This window comes from Eurosta solidaginis, chromosome 4 (assembly GCF_040869045.1).
Source record: "Eurosta solidaginis isolate ZX-2024a chromosome 4, ASM4086904v1, whole genome shotgun sequence".
Classification (NCBI taxonomy): domain Eukaryota; kingdom Metazoa; phylum Arthropoda; class Insecta; order Diptera; family Tephritidae; genus Eurosta; species Eurosta solidaginis.
In genome coordinates this window covers 220,881,507-220,907,443 of record NC_090322.1, presented here as the reverse complement: position 1 = coordinate 220,907,443, position 25,937 = coordinate 220,881,507, and the positions used below count along the sequence as shown (strand labels likewise).

The 25,937-nt window shown below is 35.2% G+C and overlaps 1 protein-coding gene across 4 annotated transcripts in view; it reads left to right on the top strand.

Moving 5' to 3' along the window:
* The window catches only part of Ac13E (Adenylyl cyclase 13E), a 367,921-nt gene that overhangs the window by 136,325 nt on the left and 205,659 nt on the right, over positions 1-25,937 (top strand). For all 4 annotated transcript variants that reach the window (XM_067784819.1, XM_067784818.1, XM_067784817.1 and 1 more), the window contains one exon: positions 15,267-15,794. In XM_067784819.1, the coding sequence (XP_067640920.1) occupies positions 15,765-15,794 (30 nt within the window). In that variant the 5' untranslated portion in view covers positions 15,267-15,764. The remainder of the gene's footprint in view (positions 1-15,266; positions 15,795-25,937) is intronic.

The window sequence follows — 25,937 nt, the reverse complement described above, 5'->3', positions numbered from 1 at the left end:
GAACAAAACACCCCTCAAAGCCCTAAAAATATATATTTTTTTTGTTCAAAAAACTGTTATAAAAACGTTGGCAATAACAGTTTTAAAAAAAAAAATAAAAAAATATTTTTAGGGATTTGAGGGGTGTTTTGGCCGAAACATTTACCCTTTGGCCATTTTGTTTTGCAGGATCGAAAATTATTTTTTTGGGTATGCGTAGCGGAACTTTTTTTCCTTATTCCAAATCCTATCGAAAAATCGATGGCGCGATATCGGTTAATAAATCGACCCAGTCTAATGTATATGCTGTTTAATCCTAATGGTATGCAATTTTTAGGCGCGCTTAAAAGCTTATTAACAATGGACTTTCACAGCATTGCATTTTCTATTAGCACTGCTGAAGAAGAAGTAAAATTCAGAAACATATCCAAGTAACCATCGCCGTTTGTAAACTTTACAATTTTTCTCTAATATCAATAACAAAACAATTGTATAAAGCAATATGAGCAAGTCTCGCTAATTAAATACACAAAATGCATTATTTTAATAAGTCCCTGATTATTCTTCTGGATGGTTTTTTAGGGGCTCCTTACCACTCATCTATTGTTTGTTTGAGAGTTATACAAAATTATTAATAAAAACTCCCTCATTATCCAGGGTTCTCCCGCCCAGAAAATACTTATAGTTTTGAGAGTGAGGGCATAAAAGAGCATGCCTTCTCTCAGAAGTGATTTGAGTGTAGCGAAGTTGCCCCTTTCTCGCAAGGGAGTGCTCTGAGACTACTCAAATAACACAGTTATACAAGAATAGAAGTTCTTACTCATTCTTTTAAAATGTTCAAAGAACTTAAAGACATTTTTTAAAAAATGATTTCCCATAAAAGGTAAATGCTCTTTGCTGAGTGCAAATTTTACTTCGGACTGCGGAGTCAATTGAGAAAAATAAAAGGCTTATGCAGGGCCGCGGAGAGCAGGGCAACTGCCCTGGGGCCCGGAAGGTTTTTGGGGCCCGGCAAGGCAAAGCAATATTGACAGTACGCGAACTAGGATTTCATAGATACATACATATTTTGTTGCTATAAAAAATTGTCTTAAAATTGAAAATCACTAAACTAAAATCATAAGCATCCAATCAAATACTATGGGGCATAGTCATAGTCGAAATAAAATGTGATTTTAAGTTAGATAAACGTTTTTGACACAATTTTATAAGCGCTATCTGTCAAAAATGCTTCAACTATTAATGGATATGATTCACTGCCACCATTTGAACTTCTGAACAAATTTCATGACTTGAAGATGGAAGTATTATTTCCTAACATCTGCATAGCATTAAGAATATTTTACACACTTCCAGTCAGTGTGGCTGAAGGGAAGCGTTCTTTTAGTCTATTGTCTCGTGTGAAAAATTTTTTACGTTCTACTATGAGCCAAAATCGCTTCACAAACTTTGGAACATTGGCGTTGGAGTCCAGCTTTGCTCGCAGCATTAGTTTTGAATCGATAATTTTCATATTTGCAGACCAAAAAGGACGGAAGGTTTTCCTTGGTTGATTCAAGCTCTTAAAATGTACATATTTAGAAAGAGTTAATGTAAGCAAATCAAACAATGAAATCTAACATTTCATTTATGCATGTGCGTAAGCGCTCCAGTAAATCTTATATTATATGACATAAAATTGACAATGTGAATTGAAAAATTTATGTATGTTATGTTATTTTTTTTTACTGGATTGAGTTTATTTTTTAGGGGGCCCGTAAACGCGAACTGTCCCAGGGGCTCGGCTCGGCTCTCTGCGGCCCTGGGCTTGTGATTGACCATAAAGCATGCGTCATAAAGCCCGAAGCTATGGCCAAAGTTTCAAGTCACTGGACTATCGGAAAGTTTCTTAAAACTCGAAAGCAAAATTTGCTAGTAGTAGGAAGTTCTTAAGAATTTTCACGATACTACCAACCAAAGCTTTTTTTCCTCGTGTTATTGTGCTGCGATATGTGCTCCAAGTTTCAAGACACTACATAGCTCTCCGGGAAGTTACTAAAACACGGATTGTTGTATTCTCCAATTTTGTATATAAATCGGCGGCAAAACGTCAAACGAAACTAATATAAAGGAAGTAAAAAGTGTGACGAATTTCAGGGCAATGAGTGGTTCAAATCATGTTTAATTATGCAGTATTGTCTTGCATTTCATTATCTTTATTCGCCTAAATAATATAAATATCTGAAAATAATATCACGTTAATTAATAATGAAAATTGTTTTCCCCGTTTTTAATGGAAATTCTATTTACATATGTTGTTAATGACATGAATACGTCGCATATAACCAATACAATTTTAATAAAAGACAATAATTGACAATTTTGGCAAATACAAAACCACAGTCACGTCAATATAATCAAAAAATTACTTGCAAATTAGTTAATATAACCAATTATATTATCATTGTTTGGCACTCATTTGCACAATCAAATTCTACGAATTAATTCGAATGAAATTTAAAACGCTAGTATAAAAATAAATTTTGCAAAAAACAAACAAATGTTATGTACATAATTCACGGTTCATATAAAAATGCATTTGAATGACAAAGCACAGATAAGCAAATAAACCTTAGGGTGTCCGCAAATTACAAAAACAAAATGAAGCCTAGAAGCATATCCGAGCTGGACGACGTGTAATAGTGTCAATGGAACCAGCATCAGTTGACATTAAATCGCTTTTAAAAGAGAACTAATGTCAATGACCTTGATTCCAAATCCGAAAGAGAATTGATATCAGAATTATATTTGAATCAACGTCATTGACATTAATTCTCTTTAATTTAATTTAAAAAAGCGAATTTTATAACATTTATTCTCGCTGCAAAAGCGAATTGATTTCAAATTATAGACTTATTGCAAAACTTACTGCTTGTTCGAAACTTTTCGAAAAAATTATAAAGGAGAAACTTTCTTCTTTTTTTCTGCTATTGTTGAAACCAATCAACATACATAGTTTAGTTGCTGGTAAGCTTCAGTATATTGGCTTCAACTATGTGTTCTTTCGTTGGTTAGATCCCTACGTAACGAATAGGCTCATGGGCGATTAAAGGGAAAATATTAAGTCTCGCTCTTTTGTCGCAACATCTGGAATATCGCAGGGCAGTATTCTTGGTCCGCTCCTGTTTGCGCTTTTTATTAATTATATTGCTTTCTGCTTCAAAAACTCCAGTTTCCTTCTCTATGCTAACGATCTTAAACTCATCCGTAGGATGCCTCCGTTCTGCAAAACGACTTTAACAATCTGGTTGACTGGTGCAGTGTACCAACAATCTTTTCTTTAATGTGAAAAAAGTGCTTCACTATGTCATTCTCGAAATCATCACGCTCCCATTCCTAATTTGATGACATTTCAGGCGGCCAGGCAGCAGCAGTCATCGAATACGTTGATCAAGGTGTTGTCTTTGATTCGAACTTCACCTTCAATAACCACATCTGCTAAGTCCTGCCAATCTTGCCTACAGAAATCTAGCTTTGCTTTGCAGATATGAAAAAGATGTTTGAGATCTTTATAGCAGGAAAAACATATACATTTCTTTGGTATGCTTACATTATTTGGAACCATATCTATAGCAGTCATTCGGCCAGAGTAGAAATAGTTCAAAGAAAGTTTGTTCGCTTTGGCTTATGCTCTTTAAATTTTGATGCTCCGTTGCCATATTATTCCTCTCGTTGCAAACTTATCAAACTACAATCACTTGAAACAAGGAGAACGGTGCAGCTTGTCATGTTTTTCTATGAATTCATTGCAGGCTCTTTGAACGGTCCAGCTTTTCCTGGCAACATAGCGTTTAATGTGTCCTTAAGAGCTCTTCTCTCATTCCTCTTGTTTTATTTGTCTGCTAGTCGGGCCAATTGCTATCAATTTATTTCAATCTTCCGTGTCCTCACCGAACTTAATAGACTCTCAAAGGTTATAAATATTGATTTCTCTTTATCCAGAGCCCGTATTACGTGTTACGATCCGTGATCGAAACTAATTTTTTAAATGAGAATACCTCTGAAATGGTGGGTCGGATTAATCGCATATGCGAAGTAGGGACAAATAGTCATAGCTTATTAAAATTTGTTGAAATAGTCTGACAGTTGCATAGTTATCGTCCGAGTGAAAACGGGTTTCAGTCACTGGTCGTAACACGTAATACGGGCCCTGGATACCTTCAAGTCAGCTATTAATATTTTCGTAATTTGACATTATCTTCTATTTATGTTTGCTGTTAAATTTGTTATTTACATACTTGTTGTATTTTGTTTAAATTTTTTTTATTTATTTCCGTATCTGTGATCATAGACTGAATAAACTAACCTAAACATTTTGGAACTTCTTATGGACACCATCACCGAATGTTGGAACACAAGTCGCACAAATTTTGATTCCAAATATTAGTTGTTTATAACGATAAGATTTAGAAACTTTTAATAGCATTAATTAGTAAAATAAAAAGTAGCGCGGCAGGCGAAAAATTTGCAATAAACAAGTAAGGAAGGTTAAGTTCGGGTGTAACCGAACATTACATACTCAGTTGAGAGCTATGGTGACAACGTAAGGGAAAATAACCATGTAGAAAAATGAACCGAGGGAAACCCTGGAATGTGTTTGTATGACATGCGTATCAAATGAAAGGCATTAAAGAGTATTTTATGAGGGAGTGGGCCACAGTTCTATAGGTGGACGCCTTTTCGAGATATCGCCGTAAAGATGGACCAGGGGTGACTCTAGAATGCGTTTGTACGATATGGGTATCAAACGAAAGGAGTTAATGAGTATTTTAAGAGGGAGTGGGCCGTAGTTCTATAGGTGGACGCCGTTTCGAGATATCGCCATAAAGGTGGACCAGGGGTGACTCTAGACTTTGTTTGTACGATATGGGTATCAAATGAAAGGTGTTAATGAGTATTTTTAAAAGGGAGTGGGCCATCGTTTTATAGGTGTTCGCCTTTTCGAGATATCGCCATAAAGGTGGACCAGGGGTGACTCTAGAATTCGTTTGTGCAATATGGGTATCAAACGAAAGGAGTTAATGAGTATTTTAAGAGGGAGTGGGCCTTAGTTCTATAGGTGGACGCCTTTTCGAGATATCGCCATAAAGATGGACCAGGTGTGCATCTAGAATGCGTTTGTACTATATGGGTATCAAATGAAAGGTGTTAATGAGTATTTTAAGAGGGAGTGGGCCTTTCTGGACCAGGGGTGACTCTAGACTTTGTTTGTAAGATATGGGTATCAAATGAAAGGTGTGAATGAGTATTTTTAAAAGGGAGTGGGTCTTCGTTCTATAGGTGTCCGCCTTTTCGAAATATCGCCATAAAGCTGGACCAGGGGTGACTCTAGAATGAGTTTGTACGATATGGGTATCAAATTAAAGGTATTAATGAGAGTTTTAAAAGGGAGTGGTGGTAGTTGTATATGTGAAGGCGTTTTCCAGATATCGCCCAAAATGTGGACCAGGGTGACCCAGAACATCATCTGTTGGATACCGCTAATTTATTTATATATGTAATACCTGCCAAGATTTTAAGTGTTTTTAATTTCGCCCTGCAGAACTTTTTCATTTTCTTCTACTTAGTATGGTAGGTGTCACAACAATTTTATAAAGTTTTTTCTAAAGTTATATTTCGCGTCAATAAAACAATCCAATGACCTTACCATGTTTCATCCCTTTTTTCGTATTTGGTATAGAATTATGGCATTTTTTCATTTTTCGTAATTTTCGATATCGAAAAAGTGGTCATAGTCGGATTTCGTTCATTTTTCATACCAAGATAAAGTGAGTTCAGATAAGTACGTGAACTGAGTTTAGTAAAGATATATCGATTTTTGCTCAAGTTATCGTGTTAACGGCCATGCGGAAGGACAGACGGACGACTGTGTATAAAAACTGGGCGTGGCATAAACCGATTTCGCCCATTTTCACAGAAAACAGTTAACGCCATAAAATCTATGCCCCTACCAAATTTCAAAAGGATTGGTTAATTTTTGTTCGACTTATGGCGTTAAAAGTATCCTAGACAAATTAAATGAAAAAGGGCGGAGCCACGCCCATTTTTAAATTTTCTTTTATTTTTGTATTTTGTTGCACCATATCATTACTGGAGTTGAATATTGACATAATTTACTTATATACTGTAAAGATATTAAATTTTTTGTTAAAATTTTACTTAAAAAAAATTTTTTTTTATAAGTGGGCGTGGTCCTTCTCCGATTTTGCTAATTTTTATTAAGCGTACATATAGTAATAAGAGTAACGTTCCTGCCAAATTTCATCATGATATCTTCAACGACTGCCAAATTACAGCTTGCAAAACTTTTAAATTACCTTCTTTTAAAAGTGGGCGGTACCACGCCCATTGTCCAAAATTTTACTAATTTTCTATTTTGCGTCATAAGTTCAACTCATATACCAAGTTTCGTCTCTTTATCGGTATTTTGTAATGAATAATCGCACTTTTTCGGTTTTTCGAAATTTTCGATATCGAAAAAGTGGGCGTGGTTATAATCCGATATCGTTCATTTTAAATAGCGATCTCAGATGAGTGCTCAGGAACCTACATACCAAATTTCATCAAGATACCTCAAAAGTTACTCAAGTTATCGTGTTAACGGACGGACGGACGGACGGACGGATGGACGGACGGACGGACGGACGGACATGGCTCAATCAAATTTTTTTTCGATACTGATTATTTTGATATATGGAAGTCTATATCTATCTCGATTCCTTTATATATGTACAACCAACCGTTATCCAATCAAACATAATATACTCTGTGAGCTCTGCTCAACTGAGTATAAAAATCGAGCGATTTTTATTTCAAAATTTTCATACAAATTCCATGTACTTGGTTCAAGGCGAATACAGTACCAGGTGTTGTTATCCCAACAGCAGGTTGCTTCTTCTTGATTATTGATTATTTTCCATACAGCGCCTTGTACTTTAATATGTCAGTAATCGAAATCAATTAAAATTCTTCTGCACGGCGAATTGATTGAACTCGCTTTACCACCACCTTGCTTCGCCTTGACTTGTTTTTTGTAATTCGATGGACTAATGTCAAAATTATACTGCGGCGAAACTTGACGCGTCAAATCATATTAAAAAAGTACAAATCAGCTAATTTCCAGTGATCACCTGTATGGTTCCGCCATGCATATTATGCAATGATGTGTGGAATTAATTTCCAAAGCTTAAAAGAGCGATTTTTGTAATATTTTTAAACTTAATGCTAGTAAATATCAGCCAACATAACATGAAATGAAAATTTGGAAAAATCGCGCGACTTTTTAATCCAAATTTTCGCCTACGCACTTTTTTAATTTTTGGAAGTTAGGTTAGGTTAGGTGGTAGCTGCCCTGATAAGGATAGCTCACTTGGGCAACACGAAGGTCCGTTGTGATATTACATACACCTAAAATAACGGTGACTTAGATCTAGCTACTTAGAGAATCGTTGGGTAGCAACGATAAAGCTCCGAATGATACCGATCTCAACTTTGGATAAATCCTCGGGAGATCCAAGTGTGTCGCGGCCGAAGTACTTTCGCCTAGTTCTGGCAAAAGCTGGCCAATCAAGCATAAAGTGATTTGGTGATTTCGCCTCATCATCCTCCATACATCAACAGCAGGATGGAGTTTCCACTATATGGAGACGTACCGCATGGATACCCATGCGACAGTGCCCTGTCAATACCCCAATGACCATTGATAGGTGAGCATTAGTGAACCCAATTATTTCAGCAGACCTCCTGAAATCCACTTTCGGCCAGAATGATCTTGTTACCCTGCAAGACGTGGTGTACGCCCAACGTTTGCTGAGCTAACTCGAGGCCCAGCTATGGAGGAGCAATCTACAGGTGGCTAGCGGAATCCCCAAATCCCTAGACCTCTTCATCCGGTTCAGTTGTACCAATGCGAGCTAAGAGATCCGCTTGACAGTTACCGGGATATCACTATGGCCCGGTACCCAGATCTTAATTGCAAAATAATTCGATGCAATTGCAAGCGAGGTCAGGCACTCCCAGACCACCCTCGATCGCACTGTAGTTGAGCTCAAGGCCTTGATAGCCGCTTGGCTATCAGAGTAGATGTTAAATTGCCTAACCGTAGTAGCACTGGATTGCATTTCATTCACCGCATCCTTAATCGCAGCAACTTCCGCTTGGAATGCACTGCAGTGATCAGCCAACTTAAACTTGCGGCTTACATTTCGCTCTAGAAAAAAGCCCCCCCCCCCCCCCCCAAACTTTCCGTCCAGCTTCGACCCATCCGCGAACAAGTTAACCGGTCCCATGACCCAGATAATTCCTCCTCCCCACTCCTCTCTCGGTGGAATGACTGGGGTGAAGGTTGTTTAGGGAAGTTAATTCGAAAAATATTTTAATCTGTTGTTGTTGTTGTTGTAGCTATAAGGACACTCCCCGAAGGATCGGCTGTTAATGAAACAGGATTCCCCATAGATAGGTGAGGTTGACAATTTGTTTGGAGAAGCTATTTATTGCGCTCGCAACCTGAAAGGGCTGCGCTACACAACCCCTTGAATCTATTTGGTATTTTAGTCGCCTATTACGACAGGCATACCTACCGCGGCTATATTCTAGCCTCCTAACCGGCTGGGGGTAATAGTTAAATCTCGTATCATAATTTTTATGGAGATTAAACCGAATAAAAAAAATATTAATTTGTTCAATGACAGATTTGAACGGTTTGACAATCGCAAAGCAATTCACAATTTTATTTCTCCCAGCTGCTTTTTGCGTGGTCGGCGTTAAACGGTTCCAAAGTGCATTTAAGTCATTTGCATTCAGTTCTTTTTCGGATTTGGAATTAACGTCATTGCTCTTTCAAAAGCGAATTATTGCCAATTGACATTAGTTCCATTGGCACTATTAGTCATCACCCCTAGCTGACTGCAAAGTTAATATACGTTTTCCTTTGATACCTATAATGCACCAAATCTTCCATAACTTCAAAACTTTTTAGATTTTGCAATTTGTATGGATTTAGTATACTATTTTTTTTTATATATGTATCCCGGTCTTTGAAAAGGTGGCTTATTACTCAAAAAAACGACTGTTAACAGCTGTTTCTCGCAATTTCTTTTTTGAGTCATAAGCCACCTTTTCATATACCGGGTCACATATATTGAAATTCTATCATTGTTCTGCAATTTGGTCAATATAACCTATGAAGTTTCGAGTAGCATTTTTAAAATAACATATCAAATGCATGGCCGTATTTTTTGTTTGTGTAGTTTAAAAATATTCTAGACCAGTTTACAAATGCAATGATGCTAGACCATTTGCACAAAATCCTGAACTCTGTTAATGCATTTTTGTTGTGTTAACATTATTTGCTACATATGTATGTGTGTAAGGTTTTAATTTCCAAATTTCTCTGCTAAAAATAATAAAAAAAGTTTATAAATAAAAATGTATTTGATGAAAAAAAAATATTATTCAAAATAGTTTTTAGTTCTAACATATTTTAAAACTCGAAAAAAACCGAACTATGACAAATTGAACGCTACGCTAAAGAAAACAACAGCCGAGATCGATGAAGTTGTACCAAAAAATACTAAACTCGAGAAATAATGGACACCCTAATGAGCAAATTTGTGCGCGGTTGCTAATTGTGTTTTGCATTTATTGAATTTGTTGAACAGTAGTTTTTTGCTGCCATTGCGGAATTCACCGTGCTTGCTCCGAAATATACAAACATATGTAGATATTTTTCCATTTGAAAGTTTTTTTTTCCATTTTTGAATTTATTCAAATTTGTTTGTAAATTTTTTGGTGTTTAACATCATGTTCTTACTCGTGTTATTTTTTTATAAACTTTTTTTTTTTCTTTTTTTTTTTTTTTTTGTTTAAGATAAATATGTCTGTTAAACTTTATAAAGTAAATATGAATATTTGTGTCATTGTTATTGTTTTGCGTTTGTATCTATAAGTCTGCAATTGTTGTTGTATTGTAACATTGCACTTACAACCATGTATTGGGCATGTACATACATACATATATACACATATGCCAATATTGTATTGTATATTTTGTTTTTGTTAAGTAAAGTTGGAACGCATTTGTTCTTATCTGTTGCTGACAAATTATTTTCCGGCTTTTTGTTTCTTTTGTTTTGGTTTTGTCAATTGAGCATGCATGAGCTATCGTATTTGGCAGAGAAGTGAGTCTTGAGTGTGTTTTTTTTTTGTTTTTTGGATTCGTAACTTTTTTTGACATTTTTTAAATTATTTGTTATAGGCGTAAAATTTTTAAAATGAGCTACTTTTTTCAGAGGGCAGAATATTTATGATTATTGTTACTTTTTTGGTGGTATTCACGATACTTAATAATAGGTTTTGGTCATTTAAAAAAAAAATTTCAGTTTTTCTTGTGAGCGATGTAAAGCAAAGTTTAAGCGTCAGCTTAGAAAAGCTTAGATATTTTTTGAAAAAACAAAGTTTTATTCAGCACATAAAAATAAAACAACTTTTTAAACATTTAAATCGAAACATTAATAAATATATTAATTAAATGGTAAACTACCGCTGTCATGGCCTGATATGCTTATAGCTCTGCTCTATATTACGACTGCAATTACAAATTAGGGACATAGTTCAGGTCACAGTTAGCAAATGTAATATTTCACAACAGAACTTTAAACTTTCCTTACCAGGTAATGTTCTAATTGGGTCTAAATCGGAAACGGTACCTCCCTTCGCTGATTTCGTGGATGGAAGTTCGAGCGTTTCCATATCGACCACAGCGTGAGAACCGTGAATACATATTAAAATTTAGTCATCTACAATAGTTTATTTATATATATTGTGGCGAATATTAACTTCACTATGCTGCTACTAAATAATTGCACAATAATAACAAAGCAAGCAGCCACACTTATGTACATGAACACACTAAAGCAAGCAGTCACACTTATGTACATGTACACATTAAAGCAAGCAGCCATACTTATATACATGGCAGCAAAGAATATTCCACACCCATGTTCAGAAACTCGAAGCGAAGAGATATCTCACATACACATATGTAGTCATCAGCTAAGAGCAGAAATTGTTACTCACATATACACACGCATATATTTAAATAACCGATACAACTGTTCCATTTCATGAAAAGTATAGACCTTAGGAAAAAGATGCGAACGAGGCAACAGAGAGTTTAAAAGCAGCTCAAACTGACGAATAACTAATCAGTTTGATTTAAACACGCTACTAGTTGTCAAGTAGAATTGAACAGAAGGTGCATAATTATCAGGAACTCCCCAAGATTCGTTAAAATATGTATCTAAAAGATTCTTCAAACTTTTGTTTTAATATGACTCGTATACGAGGTTATGTTTTATAAGACGTTAAAATAACTAATTAAATAAACCAGAACGATATGAAAGCTGACTGAATACTATCTTACAGTAGATAACACATCGATAGAACTCCGATCAGAAATTCGTAATTTTTCATAAGAAATCGACTTCTTTTTTGATGTAGAATCGATAATTTTTGACACCAAGTCGATAACTTCTCGATGAAAAGGGGATATCAATGGATTCAATAACTTTCGAATAATGAACCGATATCAGGATATTTCCCCGATACCACGTTTATAAAGCACCCAACAGCTTTTTGTTTTTACAAATGTATTTATCAACTAAAGGTTTGGTTTCCTCGAAGGCGTTGCCGGTATATAGCGGCCGTTACAGAAAGGTAGAGTACGTTGTTAAAAACATTGCAATGTAAAAGTAATATGTGGAAACTAAGAAGACGGTGAAAGTCCTCATGGATCTAGCGGTAGGTGGAGGAATAGTCACGAAGGTGCAATGTGATCATATCAAATCGTTCTCGAGAGAGTCGGGCTTATACCTTAGTGATGCTTGTTACAGGAATTTACCAGATCTAATTTCGGCAACATCCCTAAAACCTTCGAGGAATATCTTTATCGCTACAAGAACAACAACACATCTTAAGTAATATTCTAGCAGGGCTATATAGGTCCAATTGTTTAGCGTATTTTATATGGAGGTATTTTGGAGACAAAAAGGCTTCATAATGATCACATGGATAGCAATTTGAGTCCTTATTTTAAACCATTCATCGGTTTCAACAATTTTTCTAATTTTTCTACCTAAATTCAAACCTTTTAATTTACAACTCTGCTTTCTAAATTTATTTAATTTTAAACCTATTTGGAGAATACGTCGAAAATATATGATAGGTACTTGTTAATATATCCGGTTTACTAACAAACCCCAAGAGCTTAAATTTATTGCTGAAAATCTAAAAACAAAAATGTTAACTATAAAAAGTGCTGCAAGTCATAGTTTTTTTTTCATTTTGTTACATATATAAGGTGTCTTGATTTGTGTTGCCTTACATATGTAATAGCACAGTTGGTAGGGAGTCAAGCTACTGCAATCTGGGGCACGACGCGTACGTTCGGAAGCATGCCTCCCCCTATTGGCTAACTTATTATACTCAGCTGAACAGAGCTCACAGCGTATATTAACTTTGTTCGCATAACGGCAATCTGTAACGGCATAAACTAATGGAGATAGATATAGACTTCTATATATCAAAATGACCTGGGCGAAAAAAGAAATTTATTTAGTCATGTCCGTCCGTCCGTAAACACGATAACTTGAGTAAATTTTGAGGTATCTTGATGAAATTTGGTACGTGGGTTTCTGGGCGCTCATCTCAGATCGCTATTTAAAATGAACGAAATCGGACTGCAACCACACCCACTTTTTCGATATCGAAAATTTCGAAAAACCGAAAAAATGGGATAATTCATTACCAAAGACGGATAAAGCGATGAAACTTGGTAGGTGGGTTGACCTTATGACACAGAATAGAAAATTAGTAAAATTTTGGACAATGGGCTTGGCACCGACCACTTTTAAAATAAAGTAATTTAAAGGTTTTGCAAGCTGTACTTTGGCAATCGTTGAAGATATCATGATGAAATTTGGCAGAAACGTTACTCATATTACTATTTTTGTGCTAAATAAAATTTAGCAAAATCGGATGGCGAATAAGCCCACCTTTATAAAAAAAAAATTTTTTAATTAAATTTTAACAAAAAATTCGATACCTTTACAGTATATAAGTAATTTATTCCACCATTCAACTCCAGTAATGATATGGTGCAACAAAATACAAAAATAAAAGAAAATTTCAAAATGGGCGTGGTTCCGCCCTTTTTCATTTAATTCGTCTAGAATAGTTTTAGTGCCATAATTCGAACAAAAATTTACCAGATTTGAAATTTGGTAAGGGCATAGACTCTATGACGATAACTGTTTTATGCGAAAATGGGCGAAAACGGTTGAAGCCACGCCCAGTTTTTATACACAGTCGACCGCCTGTCCTTCCGCTTGGCCGTTAACATGATAACCTGAGCATCTTTACTAAACTTAGTTCACGTACTTATCTCAACTCACTTTATCTTGGTATAAAAAATGGACGAAATCGGACTATAACCACGCCCACTTTTTCGATATCGAAGATTATGAAAAATGAAAAAAAAAAATGCCATAATTCTATACCAAATACGAAAAAGGGATGAAACATGGATATTGGATTGGTTTTTTGACGCAAAATATAGCTTTGGAAAAAACTTTGTAAAATGGGTTTGACACCTACATTATTAATTAGAAGAAAATCAAAAGGTTCTGCAGGGCTGCAGGCTGCAGGGTTCTGGATCACCCTGGTCCACATTTTGGTCGATATCTCGAAAACGCCTTCACATATACAACTAAGGGCCACTCCCTTTTAGAACCCTCATTAATACCTTTAATTTGATACCCATAATGTACAAACACATTCTGGAGTCACTCCTGGTCCACCCTTATTGCGATATCTCGAAAAGGCGTCCACCTATAGAACTAAGGCCCACTCCCTTTTAATTAATCATTACCACCTTCCATTTGATACCCATGTCATACAAACACATTCCAGGGTTACCCTAGGTTCATTTACCGAAATGGTGATTTTCCCTTATTTTGTCTCCAAAGCTCTCAGCTGAGTATGTAATGTTCGGTTACACCCGAACTTAACCTTCCTTACATGTTTTTTTTTTTTTTTTTTTTTTTGTAACTAAAAATGCAGACTTCTTAAGTATAAAACTGAAATCCAGTTCTGCGCACTTAGTTTATAGAAAGCGTTATAATCTAAATTTAGATCTCAACTCAAACTTCTACCCATGTATAAGCATGATTAGTTAATAATAATTAGCGTTCTGGGCTTTAGCAACCCTAACTCTTTGCGAAAAGAGTCGTGGAATTCCCTAGAAAGCTCGACGTAGGCATTTGAAAGCGTACCCTGATAGTCGAGCGAACACTTTAATGTTATAGTTATGGAGATTACGGTATCTATATTTGACAAAAGATTATCAACATTGATAACACACCCAAAATACTTGAATTTTGTCCTTAATTTATAGACACATCCATCCATGGTTTAATAGATAAATTGTATTATCAACTGGATCACAAACTTAAATTTTAAATGATATATTAACTTATCTACTCAAGCATGCACGTTGGGCTGGGTTGATTTGTATGGACGAAAGTTAACCGATATCACGCCGTCGATTTTTTGATAGGATTTAGGCTCAGGAAAAAAAGTGCAAAGCATACCCAAAAAAATAATTTTCGAACCTGTGAAATTTAATTTTTTTGTTTTTTACTTTTTTCGATTTTGATTTGTAAGGTTTTTTCATGACCTGCTATAAACATTTTCATATGTATAACCTGTCCGACCCAAAATGTCGACTAAAAACGTTGTCGATAACAGTTTTTTGAAAAAAAAAATATTTTTTTAACGTTTTTAGCGGACATTTTTGGGTCGGACAGGGTATACATGAAAATTGTACAATCAAATGAAAATTGTGTAGTACTTCATGAAAAAAACCTTAAAATCAAAGTCGAAAAAAGTCAAAAAAATAAAATTTCGCAGGCTCGAAAAATATGTTTTTTGGGTATGCGTAGTGTTACTTTTTTCCTGAGCCCAAATCCTATCGAAAAATCGATGGCGCGATATCGGTTAATAAATCGACCCAGTCTAATGCACGTATCCGTTCTCACAAGAGTTAACCGCCTACATCCAATATAAAAGTTAAGGGCTTAAGCTGTTATTATTTGCGAATACAAATATGTGCATAAAATTTTATCGTGAAACAAAGACTCATTGTTTTTAACCTAACCGCTAATTGAAATTTACGTTTTATTTCTTTACAGACTTCTCAAGAAAGCCACAAAAATAAACCAACATCAACAAAGAGTTAATACAAATATTAAATATGTTTACTTTATCCATTCAAGCACTTAATACAACAAAACAAACACAACGAGCTCGAAATATTAATAAAACATGGTCTAAATATTAAAACGAATATTTGAGATTTTGTTAAAAATAAATAATGAAATCTGCACAATAACCAAAATTTTGTAAAGAAAACGTGTCTGCACATAATTCGCGCATTTGCTGCTTCAGGTGTGTGAGTAAAAAAAAGTCGAACCCATACAAAGTACCTGCCATACGTGCGCCCATAGAAGTTGCTCATACGCCGTGTGATCCTCCACTAATGCGGGGAATTTGCCTATAAATGGTAACCAAGCGAGCAATACAATATTTGGCAAATGTAATAGCGTAAAGCACATACTTCAAGCAACTTGCTTTAAACACAAAAGAGCTACTTTGGCGAAAAAAAATAATATAAACACCTCAAAAGCTGCATGAAGAAAAAGAAACGAAAAATGTCTGAGGTAAGTAGAAATATTTGTTATCTCTTTATTCTTTTGTGATTTATTATGAAAATGTATGTATAATCAAATCGAACAGGAAATGAAACACATTTTTGTATATCAATATTATTTTTATTGTGTCCCTCTTTAGATGGCAGCCGTGGCTCAATTATATGGTTGGCGCATCTCACAAGCTGATTTTATTTTTTTCATTTCACTAGTATAGGGATTATCAGATTATCAGGGAGATGGCTAACGTAAAATCTAACCAACACATTGACAATAATTTACTGAAGTGGTGGTAAATTTTTTGGAAATAATACTTTCACATCTCTTTCAGTTATTTTTTCAATAAATGCATCTAATTTTGCGCATTATTTTCCCACAACACACAAGCATTGCAAAGTTTTATATTTATTCCCCATTCCATTCGACTAACACCAACACGCAGATTTTGACAATCTCAACAAAGGTATGTGTTTGCTGTAGAGATGGGCCAACCATATAGTTAAACCATCGATGGCAGCGTAGGTTTTTTGTCAATGTTCATATCTTCACTCAGGTTACCTATGATGGAATAACCAGGCGAATTAAGCCGACCAATGTCTTGTTCTAAATTCTTCTTTGTTCTGTCATTCGGCTATCTGAAAATTTTTCACCAATGTTGTGCCCGAAAAAAGTTTTGTTATCAGCTGAGCAGAGCTCGCAGAGTATATTAATTTTGTTCGCATAACGCTACTCCGTAGCGGCATAAACTAATCGATATAAATATATGTAGAGTTCTATCTATCAAAATGATCTGGGCGAAAAAAGAAATTCATTTAGCCATATCCGTTCGTTCGTCTGTCCGTAAACAAGATAACTTGAGTAAATTTTGACGTATCTTAATAAAATTTGATACGCAAGTTCCTGGGCAGTCATCACAGATCGCCGTTAAAAATGAGCGAAATCGGACTATAACCACTCCCACTTTTTCGATATCGAAAATTTTGAAAAACCAAAAAAGTGCGATAATTCATTACCAAAGATGGCTAAAGCGATGAAACTTGGTAGGTGCATTGGCCTTATGACGCAGAATAGAAAACTAGTAAAATTTTGGACAATGGGCGTGGCATCGCCTTATTTTAAAAAAACGTGTTTTAAAATTTTTGCAAGCTGTAATTTGGCAGTGGTTGAAGATATCATGATGAAATTTGGCAGGAAAGTTACCCCTATTACTATATGTTTTCTAAATAAAAAAAGCAACATCGGATGACGAACGCGCCTACTTTAGAAAAAAAAATTTTTAAAAGTCAAATTTTAACACAAAATTGAATATATTTACAGTATATAAGTAAATTATGTCAACATTCAACCCCAGTAATGATATGGTGCAACAAAATACAAAAATAAAAGAAAATTTCAAAATGGGCGTCGCTCCGCCCTTTTTCATTTAATTTGTCTAGAATGCTTTTAGTGCCTTAAAACAAACAAAAATTTACCAATCCTTGTGGAATTAGGTAATGGCATAGCTTCAATAACGATAACTGTTATCTGTGAAAATGGGCGAAATTGGTGAAGCCACGCCCAGTTTTTATACACAGTCGACCGTCTGTTCTTCCGCTCCGCTGCTAACATGATAACATGAGCAATAATCGATATATCTTTACTAAACTTTGTTCACGTACTTATCTAAACTCACTTTATCTTGGTATTAAAAATGGGCGAATTCCGACTAAGACCACGCCCACTTTTTCGATTCGAAAATTTCGAAAAATTAAAGAAATTCCATAATTCTATACCAAATACGAAAAAAGGATGAAACATGGTGATTCGATTAGTTTTTTAAGCAAAATATAACTATAGAAAAAACTTTGTAAAATGGGTGTAAGACCTACCATATTAAGCAAAAGAAAATGAAAAAGTTCTGCAGGGCGAAATCAAAAGCCCTTGAAATCATGGCAGGAATACTGTTTGTGGTATTACATATATAAATAAATTAGCGGTACCCGACAGATGATGTTCTGGGTCACCTTGGCCCCCATTTGATATCTTGATCAAGTTGATATCTTGAAAATGCCTTCACATATACAACTAAGGGCCACTCCCTTTTAACCTTAACACCTTTCATTTGATACCCATATCGTACAAACACATTCCAGGATCACCCCTGGTTCACCTTTATGGTGATTTCTCGAAAAGGCGTCCTATAGAACTATGGCCCACTCCCTTTTAAAATACTCTTTAATACATTCCATTTGATACCCATGGCATTCAACCATATTCCAGGGTTACCTTAGATTCATTTTCCTACATGGTGATTTTTTCTTATTTTGTCTCCAAAGCTCTCAGCTGAGTATGTAATGTTCGGTTACACCCGAACTTAGCCTTCCTGACTTGTTTATTTTATATTTATTTTAAAATCCGTTTATGTATGCACATCTGTTCACTATATATTTCTTATCCTACACAGCCGATTATTTAGAGATTACGAATGGGATAAGATTATTGTTCGGTCCCATTCATGAAAGGTATGAAGTCTTCTGCAGAGCCGAAGACAGACCTGTCCTAACTTCTTTTTTTTTCTATTTTTATAGAGTCAAATATGCCACTTTTAAAACTTTTTCACAAAAAATATTAGGTGAATATCGGGTACCTTTGACGTTGGCTTCCATAAGTAAGGCCATGCTAAATTATTTCGTCCATACTGTTGATGTTTCCATTTTATTTTGTTCCCAAAACAAATTAAACAGGTCTTTGTTAAAATAATCTATTTGTATTCACGTCATATCCAACCAAGGACTTGCCCCTGTGAAGCGCTACTAAGAATTTTTTTATCATTCCTACAACAAGAATACCAAAATTGTCGTATATATCTTATTTATATAAAGACTTTCCTAAAACAATTACAAAGTTACAAAAAATTTTACCTCACTGTTGTTATTTTACCCTAAAAATCAGACCACTAAGATAAGAGCAATGTTGCATTTATAGGCTGTAATTTAGAATGAACGAATCCGGCTCGCTTCGGATCGGCATCTTCTGGTTCTAGGCCGACTGTCGCTATGCTAGTCTATCCTCTGATATGTTTAAGTAATTAATAACTAGGTTACATTAGTAATACATCATGAATTCAACTGTCAAAAGCTTTTGGGTGATCTTCTGATTAAGTTTATTTAATATATTAGAAGGGTTTTCCTCAGAATCTCAAACGACAAATTAACAGAGCAGATAGAAATTGCAATGAGTTTTTAGGGATAAAAACACATTTAGAAGAATTACGATCAGTTTCAAGTGTGGCTTAAGAACTTTTCATCGAAACCAAAGCCCATTTAAGTGCCGCAAAAGGCAGTAAATTTCAACTAAATACTAAACCTTTTAGGTCCGGTTTTTCAACGAAAGTTTCAACTACAGTTGAAAATTAGGTCAGTTTGATTTGGCCACATCAATTGAATTTTACTGCTCATCACAGTTTAAGTAGCCAAATTGAATTTTTTATTTTTATTCGATGCTAAAAGTAATGGAAACGCGCCCTGGTCCTGCAAAAAAAACAGTTTCTGTAGTGGCTTTTTTAGCAAGGTATTTAATTTCCTATTCCAACCCTAAAATTGTACGCTCTTCTCACCGTTGAAAATACAAGCATTTTAAAGCGAATTCTTTTGGAAATTGTTGACAGAAAAATCACCTTTTTCAAATCTTATTGTTTGTATACATTACGACTAACCTTGGCGTATTGGCTAAATTTCAAGAAGGGAATTTGTCGCAATTTTTATGGGGTTTTACTTCTTGCTGAGCCGACTTCAAAAAACATCAAAATCGCTTCGGCCTTATTTCTCTACAACGTGCAGGTAACTAAACATCAACCAAGGCTTTTGAAATCATATAGCCCTACCAAATCGCTGAATGCCATAAATAAATAAATTACCTGATTGACTTGGAAAGGTGGACGGCAAACTAATTGAACGGTCGCCATGCATCAGTCCAGTTTAGTAAGGAAACACCCCGCCAAGACGGATTAAACAAGGATACCTCGATGTCTTTTCAACGCTTTTTTTTTAATTTGTATATATCGAAGCTCCCTTCCTCTACCAGAAGGAGTTACTACTGTTTCCCACCGACGACTGCATTATAATGGCAACAAATTTTGGCACTTCTATAGATGAGCTACATTGTAATATTAGCAACTACATAACTCCTTAGTATTTGCAATTTTTTGTCCCTTGTACTTCACCATTATCACCGACCAAGTCTGTGGTGAAATCAGTACTGATCTCCACGAAATATGTCATGCATGTAATGCTGTGATGCCAACCATATTTCAACTGTAATTTGAAACCCACGTCTCTAGTACCTTCAAATATCTCTTTGGTTCAACCCTATTAAAAATGCAGGTTTCTTTGGAAATCCGTAAGAGGATAACGTCGACAATTTGTGAATGATCGTACCTATTGGTTGAAGTGAATCACTGTTACAAGAAGAATGATAGCAATGACATTAAGTGAAATAGTTAACAATATGTGACTGAACCGAAACTGGGCAAGTATTTAGCGCAAAAGCTAGATGAAGCCATGTCCTAGGCGAATACCACAACAGAAGATATAATCTCATGCATAAGCAGAGCATATTTGAAATAGCATTTTATAAAATCAAGCGCTTGCAAAAAACGACAGTGTTTTCACACACATAGGAAATGTGACTCCTTTCTTGATAAACTATCACAATATTTTCGTTTTCTCCTATATGTTTTTGTTTGAATTTACTTTAATAATAATTATTTATTTTTTGTTATGCTTCGAACGTCGGTTTACATACCAAAATTAATGTGTTGATATTTACTTTGGTGGCAAAAAATGTCATCACTCCAGCTAAATTCAAACGGTTTAGATGACTGCCTACGTCATAGAGTGATTTTACCTCGTATTCTTATACATTGCAAGTTACCATAACTTCCCTTAGCAGAATCTCATCTCTCTACATTCAGCAACTTTATCTTACAATTCACACACATATACATATGTACGTGAAATAATTCCTTTTGTCGGCTTCATGACTCAATTTTTGTGCCTTTGGTCTCACAAAAGTTTGTTTGCAAACAAATCTCTAGAGAGAACTTTTCATTCCTGAAAAAAAAATTTATTGAACGACTATTTCCAACACAGTAAGAGTGAAAAACACAATGCCTAAATGAAAGTGACTAATAAAAGGCCAAAAGGTTTAAGTCAATAAAAAGTTGACTTATCTTGACTTTATTTACTTTGCAGACTTTTAGAAATTTTTCGACAGAGAAAATATTGAACTATGTATTCGCAAATTGTATTGAAGTGGAGGACTTTATAAAAGACAAACGATTTGTTGTGTATGCGTACTGCAAAAAAAAATTCATATTTTTTATGTTGTTATGGCTTTTTCTGTTTTTCAAAGTATTGTAAAGATGTCATACGATATCGCATGAAGTCGAAAATAAATTCACAAGCGACTGAAGCTGATTAATGAAATGTATTAATGCAAATTTGTGGTAAATCAAGTGTCTTTAGCTTTATTTGAAAGCCGAGGATTGTTTCCTCGTTGGCTCGATAGGCAGCCGCTACTTTTAGGCTCCATGGTAGCATAGATAAAAATTTGTTCTCATAATTCGGTAGAAGCTATGTACGTGGATTTTATAAGGCGAATTTAATCAAATGCTGAGTTAATCTAAGGTCATGTCGAAATGCCGCATACACTGAATAATTATGGAAGCTGATGCTTTAACGCTCGATTCAAGTACTTGCCCTTCATTAAAACATGTGTCTCTGCTTGTTGTTGTAAGTTAACCTTATACTTCCTCTTGGTTAGGGTATAATTTAACGATTATATTGGAACGGGATGCAGTTGGAATACTTTCAAAATATTATTTAAATAATACCAAAAATATGTAGTGTCATAATATTCGGAAGTGACATCGAAAAAGTACGGAAGTCAAAACATAATGTTCTGAAGTGAACCCGAACACTTTTCCAAAAGTGTTCAAAAACAGTAATGAATTACTTCAGAAAATTAGCTAGAAATAAACACAAAATAGTTCTAGTATGAAAATGTTTTCGAAATAGTGCCGACATGATCACCAACGTAATTCTGTTGCTACAGTTTCGAAGTTATATCCATAATAATCACGAATTCCCTTAACCAAAATACCGAACCGGTCTCAAACGCCATTGAATGATTTCAAAAAAATTTCAAATACCATCCCAAAAACAAATCATCACAACACCATTCTAAACCTGCTCCAAAATCCCTCAATATAATCACCAAATTAATCCGATCCGATCAATAGCAATATAGTCCTTAAAACAAGAATGAAAAAGCCCCAAAACGATCGACATAAAATCGAACACAATGGCGAAAAAGAAACGAAATAGTTGAAAAATAATCCAGTAAATTGCTCTAAAATAGCTACGGAGTTGTTCCTAAGTATTTGATCTTTAAACAGTTCCCAAAACGGTCTTAAAATAGTTTCAAAATGATCTTTACATAGGAATCCACATCAAACACAATACCAATTCGATCCTACTAACGATCCCGAATCTGAGTATCTGAAAACTATATGGAAAATATAATGAAATGATTCCGAAAATAATTTAAACATATTCGGAGATAGTCCCGAAATTACTTTTAAATAGTACTGAAATCAGCCTAACACATTTCCGAAACTTACTCGAAAGAATCCCGAAAATAGTTCCGAATTAATCGGTTCTGCAATCCCGAAAAGTTTACGAAATGAGCTCCAAATTGATAATTTTTAAGTTATGCACACTAACGGCTTCCCCAACTCAATACCTGCTTTATTAAATATTATAGGTATACTACTTCTAGTGGTTAGCAAAACCATACAAATTCATTGGTTCCTATGAGGAAGTCAATCAGTTCTATTGCCCTTCCGATCTAGGGCTACGATATGATAAACTTAGACCTAACCGAAACGATATAAGGAAACGCGACAATATATTAAACAGAATCCTGTAATGGTAATGAAATAGTCAATAAATAATTCCGAAAATGATTCTAAAATAGTTGCAAGTGCATCCTTAAAACCATAACGAAATGGTATCAAATATCTTCGAAAATAATTCTAAAATTTTCCCAAGATATTTCGACTTTAATATACGTATAAGACATGGCCAGCAGCACAACCATGTACCAATTTAAATTTAATTTCATCCAAATATTTCGACAGGATTGAGGTTCCAACATGTTATGAACTGAACAAGAAAAGTATAACGTATAAAATTTCATGAACATTATTTATTACGTAGCAAAGTACGAAAACATTTTATCGCTTACAAAATATGTGGTTCCAGTATTCGTAATGAGGTTTGACGACGCTGTAGGCCAATATACCGTTGCTTTTGATGTTTTGTGGAAACGACTGTATCTATAACATCTTTATAGGTTTAACTTTTTGAATTTTATTATTTTTGCTATGGTTAAAAATTTAAACGAATTTTGATAAATTCCTGATCATTTTTTAGCTTCTGTTAACGTGCGAATCTCGAATGAATAACTCAAATATTCAGTATAACAAAACGTTCTTTATTTAGACTACTTTGGGAGTAATACTTCACAATTACAATTATCGCTTCACTAAAGAGTGTTAAAATCAAACTGATTGATTCCTCAGTTTGTGCTGCTTTATGCTCTCGGTTACCTCGTTCGCCCATTTGTCATAAGGTCTAGACGTTTCAAAAATATGCCCTCTAGACCAGGTGTATCTCATGCTTGGTTATTTAGCTATATACAAACAAATTATCACTGAACCTAAACGACATGAAATGACTTATTCCACTTTCAAAATAAACGGCTTATGTATATCTGTAGTTTATGTTTTTCTTCTAGCTATATACGTGTGCATGTATGAGTAACAAGTTCTGCTCTAATATGCCGGCTACATACATATATGTATGTGAAATATTGTCTTCGATGTCAGCTTTGATGTTTACATTTACAATTGTGTGACTGCTTGCTTTATTGTTGTTGTGCATTTATTCAGTAGCAGCATAGTGTTGAAACGGAATTCCAATATTCTCCACAATATTTCTAAATTCTTAGAAAATGTTCATGTCATTCAACTTTCAACACTAACACTTTTATTAAAAAATAACTTGATAAGTCAAGACACTGAAAACAATTTAAATTAAAAAGTTATGACCAACAGCTAATTAGCTAAACAACAAATTTGAAAACTGACAAAGAGTAAGCAAAGTAATTTTTTTTTTTTTTTTCATTCTAACCAATTCACAACTGACGGTACTAAGTTAATTTGCGTAAACGAAATATTTCTGCTTTTACCGGCATTACTCAGAGGGGAGCGAGGCGACCTTTTAAGTTATCTGTAAACAGTAATTAAAAAGTAATTATTTATATATATAAAAATGAATTTCTGTTCGTTAGTCTCGCTAAAACTCGAGAACGGCTGAACGGATTTATCTTATCTTGGTCTTGAATTATTCGTGGAGGTCTAGGGAAGGTTTAAAAGGTGAGAAAAATTCCATTACTTGCCGGAAAATACTCAAAACAGCATATTTCCTCGAGATATAGGCCAAAACGTGGACCCGGGTACCCCTAGAGTGTGTTTATAGAATATGGATATCATATGAAAGCTGTTGATGAGTGCTTTAGTAGAGGGTAATTTTCATACCCCTGGGTGACTAAGGTCTCGAGATATAGGCCAAAACGTGGAACCGGGTACCCCTAGGGTGTGTTTATAGAATATAGAATATGGATATCAAATAAAAGCTGTTGGTGAGTGCTTTAGTAGAGGGTAATTTTCATACCCCTGGGTGACTAGGGTCCCGAGATATAGGCCAAAACGTGGACCCGGGTACCCCTAGAATATGCATATCAAATGAAAGCTCTTGATGAGTGCTTTAGTAGAGGGTAATTTTCATACCCCGGGGTGACTCGGGTCTCGAGATATAGGCCAAAACGTGGACCTGGGTACCCCTAGATTGTGTGTATAGAATATGGCTATCAGATGAAAGCTGTTGACGAGTGCTTTAGTAGAGGTTAATTTTCATACCCCTGGGTGACAAGGGTCTTGAGCTATAGGCCAAAAAGTGGACCCGGGTACCCCTAGAATCTGTTTATAGAATATTTATATCAGATTAAAGCTGTTGATGAGTGCTTTAGTAGAGGGTAATTCTCATACCCCTGGGTAACTAGGGTCTCGAGATATAGGCCAAAACGTGGACCCCGGTACCCCTAGAATGTGTTTATAGAATGTGGATATCAAATGAATGCTGTTGATGAGTGCTTTATTAGAGTGTAATTTTCATATCCCTGGGTGACTAGGGTCTCGAGATATAGGCCAAAAAGTGGACCCGGGTACCCCTAGAATCTGTTTATAAAATATTGATATCAGATTAAAGCTGTTGATGAGTGCTTTAGTAGAGGGTAATTTTCATACCCTTGGGTGACTAGGGTCTCGAGCTATATGCCAAAAAGTGGACCCGGGTACACCTAGAATGTGTTTATAGAATATTGATATCGAATGAAAGCTGTTAATGAGTGCTTTATTAGAGGGTAATTTTCATACCCCTGGGTGACTATGGTCTCGGGATATAGGCCAAAATGTGGTCAGACGGAAAAAGCTTATTAAAATGTATGCAGATTTGCCAAATTTAGGGCAGGACAACGTCTGCCGGGTCTTCTAGTAAATAAATATATTTCTTTGATAACAAATAAAAAATGGTGGTACAAAATTTTGAAATGTTGTGTCTTTCATGTGATATCCGCCTTTTACTCTTATTTAAAATTGAGTGTGTTCGTGAGATGATTAGCTTAACTTTTTGTTGTACTAACCAAGATTTTGGGGAGTGTTATCGATGTTTATGCTCCCTTGCCGGATACAGATCCGGTACTTTCCGGTAACAAAGCGCCATTAAGGTACTAGCGATTAATGTGACAACATTAAGCCTTCTACGTCATCCCGCCTCCATCCACCTAGTTGCATGAGGAACTTAGGGTCGTCAGAGCCTCGCCTGCTAAATATGTGTATGATACATTCATATTTGTAACAGTATTCCCCTCGCCTAGGTGACCAGGATCTATGTTTTAAAATAACTAAATCCCCTTGGCAAATGGTAAAAGCCCTCTAGGATCTATGGCACTTGCTGCTTCTAGATCTGACAACTTTACACTCCTAATAGATGG